Consider the following 13,300-nt stretch of genomic DNA (forward strand, 5'->3'; position numbering starts at 1 on the left):
TTTATAGTAATATTGTAAGATTTATACACTTCTAATTTTATAATGTATACATCTTTGATATTTTAAACTGCTTGTATGGCAGGCCTGTTTTTAAAAAAATACCATCAGTATGTTTCCTCTGTTGAATTTATATCTTTATTACATTGGTTGTAAGTTCTTTTGTATCTTGAACTAGTTTTATAATGGTTGCCATTTTCTTTGATATTGCATATTTCATCAAACACTAGGCAATTATGAAAATGGTTTGAGAACTACAGTACCATGTAGAGTAATTTAATCTCTCTCCCTTCCGCATCTCCCCCAAAGATAAACTCAGAGTTCTGTCAGTTGAGATGGAAATAGGAAAGCTATTCTTAACTATAATTTAATCTGCTCAGTGCTTCAATCAGCAGTTTGAAAAGCAGTTGTTTTCACACTTGACACATATTACCATACCCGTTTACCTTTTGTTCTTCTTTTTAAAAAATTTTTATCCCCCACAAAATGTCCTGAACATCCCCTTTATCTTTTGAATTAATAGAATGAATGACTCAAATTGCTTGGATATTCATAGTGTTTGAGCTATGTTTATATTTAAGTGTATAATAAAAATGATGACTTTTAAAAGTTGTGTATATATAGAATTTTTTGTTCACAGAATATTGAAATTAGAAGTATCCTGGGGGCTTTTTTAGCAGCTTTTCCTTTTCATTTTATGATTGTGAAAGAATATAGGCTTATTGAGGTTACATGATTTACTCAATGTTAACAGACAATTAGTTGCCTAACCGTAAGTATACCTAAATTATTCACATTTTCACTTAAGTGAATATGTATTGCTTTTTCTTATTTACAACATATTTGTTAAAGTTGCTACAATATTTAAGGTGAGATTTTCAGAGTAGTATTACGGTTTTGTTCTCAAAAGAGAAGGCAGTTGTGCAGGAACTGTACAGATTTCTAATGTTTTAATAAGATAAAAAATATAGACTTCCAGAACAGACCCTTTTTTTCTGTTCATATCAAGTGTGTGCTCTTAGAGTTTTCTAAAATTACTTGCAGTAATGTGACCAACAATCGTGTATGAGCAACAATAAATGTGTGTGGATGTAATATATATTTCAGACAAAATATTGTTATAAAATTTGAAAGATCTTGTTTTTATATAATACTGTTGTGACCTTCATTTTCCCACTGAAATATTTTCTTTCTTCTCTCATGCAGATCAGTGGGGAAGCACAAGAGCTCTTCTCTGTTCGACATGGCCCAATTCGAGCGGCTAGAATCTTGCCTGCTCCACAGTTTGGTGAGTGTAGTCCTTAAGAAGAAAATCATTCAGAAAAGAGTTTCTCTTTTGTTGGTCTTGGACTACAGACAGCAAGAATGATAACTAAAGTCTGTTTTCCTCCAAGTGTCCATTCCCCTTCCCCACCTCCCCCAAAGATAAACTTAGTTCTGTCAGTTGAGATGGAAATAGGTAATCTTAACCAATTCAATATGGCCATTCACTTTCTGCTGTGGTTTTGATTTATCTTCATCCTCTTTGATCTTGATTTAGCCTCTGCCTTTGCTGGCTCTTTCTTGAAGTCCTTTTCTCTCTTGGTTTTCATGGCATCCTTCTTCCCATATCCCTTCCTGGCTGACTGTGCCGCCTTTGTTATGTTTCTGGCTTAGCTTTCTTCTGTGGGTATTCCTCAAGTCTCTGTTGTTCTCCTGCCTTTGCCCTCCTTCTCAGTTATACTTATGCCGTGGAGAGCTTGGTTTTCACTTTTATCTGGGTTGTAGATGACTCTGCTGTCTGCATCTACAGCTATGTCAGAAGTGGAGTTTTGGGCTTTTAAGCTTGCAATTCTGCTGTAATAGAGAATACTTCTTAATGTTGTGTTTAAATAGTATATATGTTTTGTATTTATTAAAAACATTCAAATATGTCTTTGTATTAAACCTGCTTTTAGATGGCTAAATAACTCCTGACTCCTTAATACTTTGAGTTTTCCAAAGGTATTATTCTCTCATTACATTTCCTGTGTTCACTCAAGACTATTTTTGCATGTGCACTGAAAACATAATCGTAATAATCATGTTTGGATACTTTAAAATCTTTTTAAAAATAGGATATTAAGATATTTTAATTCTATTATATTTTAAAAAGTTACCTGAAGTGAAAAAAGTCTTATAAGACTTCTTGTAGCAGCTAATTCTCTAAATTTGTGAGATTGATGTTTTCGAAAACTTACGACATTGTGATTGTGCGTAAATAATATAGGGATTAATTTAGCAACTAAATCTGCCTAAATGAAATGAGGAGGGTGGAGGAAACAAGGCAACAGTGTCTTGCAGTCACGTGTAGATTTTCTCCCTTGCTATTCAACTCTATGGCATATTCTGATTTCAGCTCTTTCGCTGTCTGTTTCTTTCTCACACAGTTGATCGTGCTCTCTCTCGCTCTCTCATGCCATGTCACTCTCTCTTTTGTTCTGTTTTTTGTTGCATTTGTAATTTGGTGAAATATTTTGACAATGAAGATTCTAGACCATCCTTTTCTAGAAGGTTTTTGGAATAGCCAGCTTTCTCTTTGGATGGCTGGAATCAAGGAGGACTTTATTACTAAAGGACTCTGCTCTGTTTCTTTGTGGGTAATTCACAGATGCAGACTTTTCCCTCTTCTTGTTATTTGTGAAGTTATTTTGTTTATGAGTATTATCAATGTTCATCTTTTCTGAACTTTTAAGGCAGAAATATGTCATGAAAATATCTAATTAATATTGCTAATATTTTCTTTAGAAGTAGATTTAATTTACTTTCCTTTTTAAAAAAAGATTTCTTCCTTTACTATAATGTACTTATTTAAAAATATATTGTTAGATTTAAAATATAATTTTACATGGGTAAGTTTTCTGTTAGGAGTTAAGCAAATTACTTGTGTAGCTTTTATTGTACTTGATTAATTTTTTAGATTTTTGAAAAAGACTAGTCAAGTGCAGTAGTGAGAAGGGGGGAAAAAGTAGAACAAGGAGTTCCATCCGTAACTGACTGTAAACAATCGAGAACTCACTACCTTCAGAGCAGCCTTTTAGATTTTTTCCCCCAAAGTCATAACGTGCAAATGATCACATAAAACTTGTAATGGAAAAGAGTAATACCCACTTTTCTCTTTTACCCATTTTGCTTTAATTTGTTGTGGTGGAATATGTAGCTTTCTGAAAAAGGATGTGTGGGAGGTATTGTCTGTCTTTATTCTTCCTTCACTCTTGATTGATTATTTGGCTGGATAACAAATACATGTTTATAAGAAAGTTACTTCAGAATTTCAAAGGCATTGGTGTAACATTATGTTGAAGAGTCTAAGGCCATTTTGATACCTTTTTCTTTGCGGCTTCTTTTACTTTCCGGAAATTTATACAATGTTGGCTTTGCTCCCGATGTTCTGAAACTTTGCAGCCTTGTGTCTTGATTCACACATTTTCTTGGACCCTTTAAATTTGAAAATGCAAGTCTGGTATTTTGACGAAATGGCTTCAGTTTTTGTTGTTGATTTCTTCCATTAAGTTTTCATTGTTCACTCTTTCTATAACTTGTATTATCTGGATGTTAAATCCCTTGTACTGGTTAATTTTTAAAAATTAATTTCTTATTCTTTTTTTGAGATAGTTCCAGTGTGGCTTACTAATACTTCTCTTGAAAAATTATTTTCTGCTGTTATGTTTTTCTTACCCTATACCTCTCATATCTAATACCTTCCTCCCTTCTTTCTTCTTTGCCTCCCTTTCTTCTTTCTTGGTATACTTTACGTATGAATAGGTGGCAAATAGAATCCAATGACATAAAAATAATTAAACATCAGGACAAAGTAAGATTTATTCCAGGAATACAATGTTGGCTAACATTTGAAAATTAATGGGCTGGGCTTGGTGGCTCACGCCTGTAATCCCAGCACTTTGGGAGGCTGAGGCAGGTGGATCATGAAGTCAGGAGTTCAAGACCAGCATGGCCAACATAGTGAAACCTCGTCTCTACTGAAAATACAGAAAATTAGCCGAACATGGTGGCTGGCGCCTGTAATCCCCGCTACTCGGGAGGGTGAAGCAGGAGAACTGTTTGAACTCAGGAGGTGGAGGTTGTAGTGAGCTGAGATAGCGCCATTGCATTCCAGTCAGGGTGACAGTATGAGACTCCATCTCAAAAAAAAAAAAAAAAAAAAGAAAATCCATGTAATTTACTGTATTAGAGTGAAGAAGAAAACCTGTATGATCATCTCAATAGAAGTAGGAAAAAAACTTTGCCAAATCTCAGTAGCCATTTATGATTAAAAAAAAAAAAATAGCAACCTAGGAATAGAAAAAAGTTCTGAATATGATAAAAGTTATCTATTTTAAAAATGTATACCAAGCGTCATACTCAATGTTGGTATATTGAATGCTTTCTTGCTGAGTTCAGGATGACTTCTGTCACCACTTCTATTTATTGTAGTTCCTAGCCATTACAATAAGGCAAGAAAAACAAAAAAGGCATAAAGATTAGAAAGAAGGATATGAAAGTGTCTTTATTCATCGATAACAATGATTGTGTACATAGAAAATGCAATAGAACCAACAAATGGTTAGAATTAATCAGTGAATTTAGCAGAGCTGCTGCATACAAGGTTCTATAAATCTTTTGTGAACTGAATCCCTTCCTGTGCATTTTTCCAGCATCATGTTCTGTCATCTTTACCCTGTCCCCCTCACTAGTCATTACAACAACATTCCCTTGTGGTAGTTGTACTGAATTTCTTTTATTTCCTCAAAAGATCCATCCTCCTGCTTTCCGGTCTGCATTTGTTATTTCCTCTTCTAGAATACTCATGTCCTTCTAACCCTTCTTGCTCCTTCTCCACTGTCAGTAGTGCGTGCTCCCATAGGACTTAATGTTCTTCAATTGTTCATTTGCCTCTTGTTTGCTACATTTGCAGACTGTTTTTATGTATTCAGTGTCTCACAGAGTGCTTTATACAAGGTATTAATAAATACTTGTTGAATGTTGCTGGATTGTATAATACTTTGCAAGTGAACACCTGGAAGAAAAAGTGAGTTCTCTTTCTAAAGATATTTCTGTAGAAAGTCTGTCCCCTAACTAAAAGTGAGAAACTGAAGGATTTGGATGTTTTCGTATCCCTCAGAAGACCATCTTTGTATTTAATGGGCATTTACTCATGTCAGCATAGCTTATGCATCCCTGCTTCTTCATGGCCACTATCAATAATAATTGATTATTTTCTTTTTTTTTTTTTTTTTTGAGGCGGAGTCTCGCTCTGTCGCCCAGGCTGGAGTGCAGTGGCGCGATCTCGGCTCACTGCAAGCTCCGCCTCCCGGGTTCACGCCATTCTCCTGCCTCAGCCTCCCGAGTAGCTGGGACTACAGGCGCCGCCACCACGCCCGGCTAATTTTTTTGTATTTTTAGTGGAGATGGGGTTTCATTGTGTTAGCCAGGATGGTCTCGATCTCCTGACCTCGTGATCCGCCCGTCTCGGCCTCCCAAAGTGCTGGGATTACAGGCTTGAGCCACCGCGCCCTGCCAATAATTGATTATTTTCTTAATGAACCTAGATCTGCCTTAGGATTTTTTTCAATACAATATTCCAGAAAGCTATGAATAATTAATTGGTATTATCTCAGATAAAAACTGTTACTAATTATCTTTCAAATCTGTCCTTCTAGAATTCCAAGTAATAAATTTTTCTTATTCATTACTTTAAGTAGCCATTTTGGCTTTTAGTACCTCACTTTTGTAATAAAATATATCAGTATGTATATTTTAATATACAAGTAAAAAAGAGACTTTCACTTCCTTTAATATGTTTTTAATTTCTTTCTTTTTTTTTTGGGGGATGGAGTTTCACTTTTGTTGCCCAGGCTGGAGTGCAATGGCGCAATCTTGACTCACCACAACCTCCATCTTCTGGGTTCAAGTGATTCCCCTGCTTCAGCCTCCCGATTAGCTGGGATAACAGGCATGCACCACCACGCCCGGCTAGTTTTTGTAATTTTAGTAGAGACAGGGTTTCTCTATATTTGTTGGGCTGGTCTCGAACTCCTGACCTCAGGTGATCCACTCGCCTCGGCCTCCCAAAGTGCTGGGATTACAGGCATGAGCCACTGTGCCCAGCCTGTTTTTAATTTCTTAAAGTAAGGACCATGTAATTCTAACCACTGACAATACTGATTATTTAAAAAAATGAAGTAATACTGAAATGTGGGAAGTGAAAATTTATGTGAGTCTATGTTAGCAAAGATAAACCTGACTGCTTCTTTTTTTTCATCCTTCCTCAGATATTGAGCGTGTACTGAAGGCCCATATTAACAGTATATATTTCTAGTTTTTTTCCCCTTAACTATTCACACATGCATAACACTAACTTATATAATTATGTCCCAGGACTGGTTCAGATTCTTTATATGTATTACATGTATTGGCTGAAGGGGGTGTGTGTGTGTGTGTGTATAATATTTTTCATAACGATATATAGTGAACATTGTTTTATTTCAGAACTTAGGTATTTTTTTATTATTGCTAAAAATTAACATTGATATTGTATGGACATTTTTATTGTTTTTTTCCTATTGGTTATATTATTACTTCCATATATGTACATTTAAAAAAAATACAAGGAATTTTTTTTAAGGATAACTCCTAATGGGGAATTGCTCAAAGGATCTGTATATTTCTTTCCTTTTTTTTTTTTTTTTGAGACAGAGTCTCACTCTGTTGCCCAGGCTGGAGTGCAGTGGCGCGATCTTGGCTCACTGCAAGCTCCACCTCCTGGGTTCACGCCATTCTCCTGCCTCAGCCTCCCGAGTAGCTGGGACTAAAGGCGCCTGCCATGACACCCGGCTAATTTTTTGTATTTTTAGTAGAGACAGGGTTTCACCATGTTAGCCAGGATGGTCTTGATCTCCTGACTGTGTGATCCACCCATCTTGGCCTTGTGTATTTCAATTTTGATGCATGCTGTAAAATTTCCTCTTAGAGACAGTCTACCAACATTTATACATGAGAATCCCATTTCTCCTTATTCTCTCCTATACTGGCTATTATGAATCTTTTCAATCGTTGCCTGTCTGGATGGCAGAAAATCCTATTCATATGTAACTTAAAAATTTTTATTTTTGGAGACAGTCTCACTTTGTGGCCCGGGCTGGAATGCAGTGGTGTGATCCTAGCTCACTGAAGCCTGAAACTCCTAGGCGCAAGCAATCCTCCCACCACAGCCTCCTGAATAGCTAGGACTACAGGCACATGTCAACATGCCTGGCTAATTTTTAAATTTTTTGTAGAGATGAGGTCTTGCCATGTTGCCCAGGCTAGTCTTGAACCCCTGGCCTCAAACAATTCTCCCATCTCAGCCTCCCAGTGCTGGGATTATAGATGTGACCCACTGTACCCATATGTAATTTTTTGATCCTTGATTACTAGGGAGGATAGAAAATCCTCATATTTTTGCTATTTATATTCATTAATATCATACTTGTTTATATTCTTTCTCATTGATTTGAGCCCTTTACTAGGTTATTATTAATCTTTAGTTTCATACTAAGAAAATCCTTCTGTATTTTACTATGCCTAACTTTAAATCATGACTTTTCTTGAAAGTTTAATTAAAATTTTATTTTGTTATTGTTATTTGTCTTCTTATTTTATTTATTTATTTATTTATTTATTTATTTATTTATTTAGAGATGGAGTCTCGCTCTGTCACCCAGGCTGGGGTTCAGTGGCGCGATCTCCACTCACTGCAGGCTCTGCCTTCTGGGTTCACGCCATTCTCCTGCCTCAGCCTCCTGAGTAGCTGGGACTACAGGCGCCCGCCACCACGCTGAGCTAATTTTTTGTATTTTCAGTAGAGACAGGGTTTCACCTTGTTAGCCAGGATGGTCTCGATCTCCTGACCTTGTGGTATGCCTGCCTTGGCCTCCCAAAGCTCTGGGATTAGAGACGTGAGCCACTGCGCCCAGCCTCGTCTTCTTATTTTATTACATTTTCCATATTGTTCATGGTCAGGAAGTAGTTCTTCTTTGCCAGTCTCTGATTTTCGTAGATTTTGCACAAAATTTCTGTTTTATTATGGAGTTTCGCTTACTACAATGTTATCTTTTGGGAATGACAGGAGCTGTGTTTTTCTAATATTTGCATTCCATGCAATGACTTGCATAATAATAATATGTGCCATAGAAGGGGTACCACATAATGAATTTATTCAATATTTTATAGAGAATAATCTAGAATGCTACTTTTTATAGTGTTGTTCCTAAATTATCAATTTATGATCAAATGATGTATTTTATTTTATTTTATTTTGAGACAGGGTCTGTCTCTCTCTTGCCCAAGCTGGAGTGCAGTGGCACAATCATTTCTTACTGCAGCCCTTGACCTACTGGGCTCAAGTGATCCTCCTGCCTTAGCCTCCCAAAGCACTGGGATTACAGTGTGAGCTGCCACACCTGACCTTTTTTTTTTTTATTTTTCTGGGATAGAATTTTGCTTTGTTGCCCAAGCTGGAGAACAGTGGCACAGTCATGGCTCACTTCAGTCTTGACCTCCTGGGCTCAAGTGATCCTGGCTAATTACGGAGTCCTCTCTGTCGCCCAGGCTGTAGTGGAATGGCGTGGTCGTAGATGGGGTCCCACTGTGATGCACCGGCTGGTCTTGAACCACTGGCTTCAGGTGATCCTCCTGCTTTGGCCTCCCAAAGTACAAGGACTACGGGTGTAAGCCTCCGTGCCTGGCCTGATGCTGTTTTTTACATTAATAGAGTTTATAACTCATAAGAATTATAGTAGTCTTGTGCATATTCTGTTTCCTTCCTGCTCTTGGAGAAAGACAATCATTTTAGCCTTAGCCTTGAATAATTTCTTAGAAATGCAGATGTAAATTTTAAAATACACACACACACACACACACACACACACACACACACACACACACACAGAGTCTGTTCAGCCAAAACACTAGCAAGCCTCCAAAAGTAGGCCAACTGACATTTGTTTATATTCCTCACCAGTCTATTGCAAAGATGAGGAAACAGGCTTATTGACATTTTAAATGGCTAAACTATGAGATTTAGGGCTTCTCTAATGTTTTCTGCTCTAATTACTGCTCAGTTTGCCTTGTGTATTGTGTATTTTTAAAAATAATACTTCGTCGTTATTATTGAGGTCTTACTGCTTGTGATCTTTTAGGTTTTTGTAATATTTTGCTAAGCCTGATGTGATTCAGGTAAATTATAACTTGAGAACATATGTTGTGTTCATCTTAAGTTTCTTTAATGATTTTGGTTAGAGAACAGTGTTTCTAGGGGAGAATGTCTGCTTTAGAGGTGCTGCCTTTTTAGTTTGGTGATTTCATGGTTTTAGGTATAAGAAATTGATTTCAGAGGATTCTCAGTTAATACCTAGCTGAACCCTGTAATTAGGGCATTTTTCTATAAAAGCTATAGAGGGAAATGTATTGAACAGAGAAGACAGGTGAATTAAGCGAACTATATAATGCTTGATGCTTTTCAGATAACATTTTAGGTTGATTGTATACATTGTTACCACTTTTCCACTATTCCTCAGGGTGAGTACCATTATCCTAATTCACAGGTGAGGAGATTTAATGCTCAAAGAAATTGACAGTTGGTAAATGGTGAAACTGAAACTTGTAATATCAATTATTATTTGGTAATATAGCACAAAGTATAAAAAAGAAAAAGTATTTCAAAACCCTGTTCTCTGAAGATACCCTCTGTTAATCTCTTGTTTTATATCATTTAAGCCTCTTTATACACACACTCCATGTACATGATGTGTTTTAAAACTTGGGATTACTATGTAATATATTTTGTAGCCTTTTATTAATTTAACATTATTAGTTGAGCATTTTCCTGATAGTAGATATTCTCCTTTAATACGCTTTTCAATAACTGCATGACTTTTCATCATGTGGATTTGTGATTACTTATTTAAGCAACCTTAACATTTGTTTTCATTTTTCTCCTATTTTTTCAATTTTAAAAATTGATACAAATATTTTGCATGTTATGCGGTACTTGTATTTCTTAGGTGCACAGAATGTGTAATGATCAAGTTAGGGTATTTTAGGTATCCATCACCTGAAGTATTTATCATTTCTATGTGCTGGTAACATTTCAAGTTCTTTCTTGTAGCTACTTTGAAATAGATAATACATTGTTGCTAACTGTAGTCATCCTACTCTGCTATTGAATATTGAGGCTTACTTGTTCTAACTCAGCGGCCCCAACCTTTTTGACACCAGGAACTGGTTTTGTGGAAGCCAGTTTTTCCGTGGATGGGGGGCTTGGTAGGGGGATTATTTCAGGATGAAACTTCCACCTCAGATCATCAGACGTTAGTTAGATTCTCATAAGGAGCGCACAACCTAGATCCCCTACACGCACAGTTCGTAATGGGGTTGGTGCTCCTGTGAGAATCTAATGCCACCACTGATCTGACAGGAGGTGGAGCACAGACCATAATGCTTGCTCTCCTAATGCTCACCCACATGCCATGAACTGGTACCAGTCTGCGGCCCAGGAGTTGGGGACCTCTGTTCTAACTGTGTGTTTGTACCCATTAACCCACCTCTCTTTATCCACCCCGCTTCCATCCACACATTCTTCCCAGGCTCTGGTATGTATCATCCTATTCTCTATCTCCATGAAATCAGTTTCTTTAGCTTCCACATGTGAGTGAGAACATGTGACATCTGAATTTCTGTGCCTGGCTTATTTCACTTAATGTGATTACCTCCAGTTCCATCCCTGTGCTGCAATGGCATGATTTTATTTTTTTTTATGGCCACATAGTATTTCACTCTGTATATATACCACATTTTCTTTATTTATTCATCCATGCATGGACACTTAGGTTGATTCCATATCTTTGCTGCTGTGAATAGTGCTGCGATAAACATGTGAGTGCAGGTTATACAGATTTCTTTTCCTTTGGATAAATACCAGGTAATGGGGATTGCTGGATCATATGATAGTTCTATTTTTAAATTTTTGAGGAACCTCCATATTGTTTTCCACAGTGGTTATATCAGTTTACATTCCCACCAACAGCATATAAGAGTTCCCTTCTTGGCCAGGCGTGGTGGCTCATGCCTGTAATCCCGGCACTTTGGGAGGCTGAGGCGGGCGGATCACGAGGTCAAGAGATCAAGACAATCCTGGCCAACATGGTGTAACCCCATTTCTACTAAAAATACAAAAATTAGCTGGGCGCATTGGTGCACGCCTGTAGTTCCAGCTACTCGTGAGGCCGAGGCAGTGGAATCCCTTGAACCCGGGAGGTGGATTTTGCAATGAGCCAAGATCGCACTACTGCACTCCAGCCTGGTGACAGAGTGAGACTCTGTCTCAAGAAAAAAAAAAAAGGAGTTCCCTTCTATTTTATTTAGTTTGCCCTGATCTTTATTCTTTCTTTTATTCTGCTAATTTTGAGTTTGGTTTGTTCTTGGCTCACTGCAACCTCCGCCTACTGGTTCAAAGGATTTTTCTGCCTCAGCCTCCGGAGTAGCTGGGATTACAGGCGCCCACCACCACACCCGGCTAATTTTTGTATTTTTTGGTAGAGACGGAGTTTTGCCATGTTGGCCAGGCTGGTCTCAAACTCCTGACCTCAGGTAATTCACCTGCCTCGGCTTCCCAAAGTGCTGGGGTTACAGGCGTGAGCCACCGTGCCTGGCTGCTTTTCTAGTTTCTTGAGGTGCGTCATTAGGTTGCTTATTTGAAAGTTTTTTACTTTTTTGATGTGTTTATTGCTATAAACTTCTCTTTTAGCACGGCTTTAGTTGTATCCCAAATGGTTTTAGTATGATGTGTTTCCATTTAAATTTGTTTCAAGAAATAATTTGATTGCTCTCATAATTTCTTCATTGACACAATGGTTGTTCAGGAGTATCCTATGTAATTTCAATGTATTTGTGTAGTTTACAAAATTCATCTTCATGTTGATACTTAGTTTTATTCCACTGTAGTCTGAGAAGATTTTTTTAAATTTTTTAAATTTTTATTTATTTATTTATTTTTGACACAGAGTCTCCCTCTTTTGCCCAGACTGGAGTGCAGTGGCACGATCTCGGCTCACTGCAACCTCTGCCTCCTGGGTTCAATCAATTCTTCTGCCTTAGCCTCCTGAGTAGCTGGGATTATAGGCACATGCCACCACACCCGGCTAATTTTTGTATTTTTATTAGAGATGGGATTTTGTCATGTTGGCCCGGCTGGAAGATTTCAGTTTCTAAAAATTTGTTGAAACTTATTTTGTGGCCTAACGTATAGTCTGTCATGGAGAATGTTCTGTGTGTTGATAAGAATGTATAACCAGCCTGGCGACATAGCAAGTCCCCATCTCTATAAAAAAAAAATTCGCAGAATATATATTCTGTAGTTGTTGGGTAGAATGTTTTATACATGCCTGTTAGGTCTGTTGGATCTGAAGTCCAGTTTAAATCCAATGTTTCATTGTTGATTTTCTGTCTGAATGATCTGTTTAATGCTGAGAGTGGGGAGTTGAAGCCCCCTACTATTACTATATTTCAGTTTATCACTCCCTTTAGATCTACTAATATTTGCTTTATGAATCTGGATGCTCCAGTATTGGGTGCATATATATTTAGAATTGTTATATTCTCTTGTTGGATTGACTCCTTTATCATTACATAGTGCCTTTTTTTTTTATACTGTTTTTGTTTTGTTTCATTTAGTTTATTTTTAAAGATAAGGTCTCACTGTCTTACCTGGGCTACAGTGCAGAGGAGTGATTGTAGCTCACTGCCACCTTGAGCTCCTAAGCTGAAGCAGTCCTTCCACCACAGCCTCCTGAGTAGCTGGGAGTACAGGTGGGCACCATCATGCCTGGCTAATTTTTAAAAAATATTGTAGAGATGAGGGTTTCTCTGTGTTGCCCAGGCTGGTCTTGAACTTCTGGCTTAAAGTGGTTCTCCCACCTTGGCCTCCCAAAACACTGGGATTACAGGTGTGGCCAGCATGCCCAGCCAAATTCTGTTTTATCTGATATCAGTATAGCTAGTCTTGCTCACTTTTAGTTTCTATTTGGATGGAGTACCTTTTTTCCATCCCTTTACTTTGAGCCTATATATGTCTGTAGGTGAAGTGCATTTCTCGTAGCCATCAAAATTGGATCATGTTTCTTTTATACATTCAGCCAGTCCCTGTCTTTTAAGCAGATACTTTAATCAATTTACATTTAAGGTTATTATTGATATGTGAGATTTTGTTACTGTCATATAATTTGTTTTCTGTTTGGTTTGTATATTC

General features: G+C 37.4%; 1 protein-coding gene across 19 annotated transcripts in view; it reads left to right on the forward strand.

The window, feature by feature from the left end:
- BCAS3 (BCAS3 microtubule associated cell migration factor) overlaps positions 1-13,300 on the forward strand; it is a 711,835-nt gene that overhangs the window by 63,981 nt on the left and 634,554 nt on the right. For all 19 annotated transcript variants that reach the window (XM_065531261.1, XM_065531260.1, XM_065531264.1 and 16 more), the window contains exon 6: positions 1,204-1,285. In XM_065531261.1, the coding sequence (XP_065387333.1) occupies positions 1,204-1,285 (82 nt within the window). The remainder of the gene's footprint in view (positions 1-1,203; positions 1,286-13,300) is intronic.

This window comes from Macaca fascicularis, chromosome 16 (genome assembly GCF_037993035.2).
Source record: "Macaca fascicularis isolate 582-1 chromosome 16, T2T-MFA8v1.1".
Lineage (NCBI taxonomy): Eukaryota > Metazoa > Chordata > Mammalia > Primates > Cercopithecidae > Macaca > Macaca fascicularis.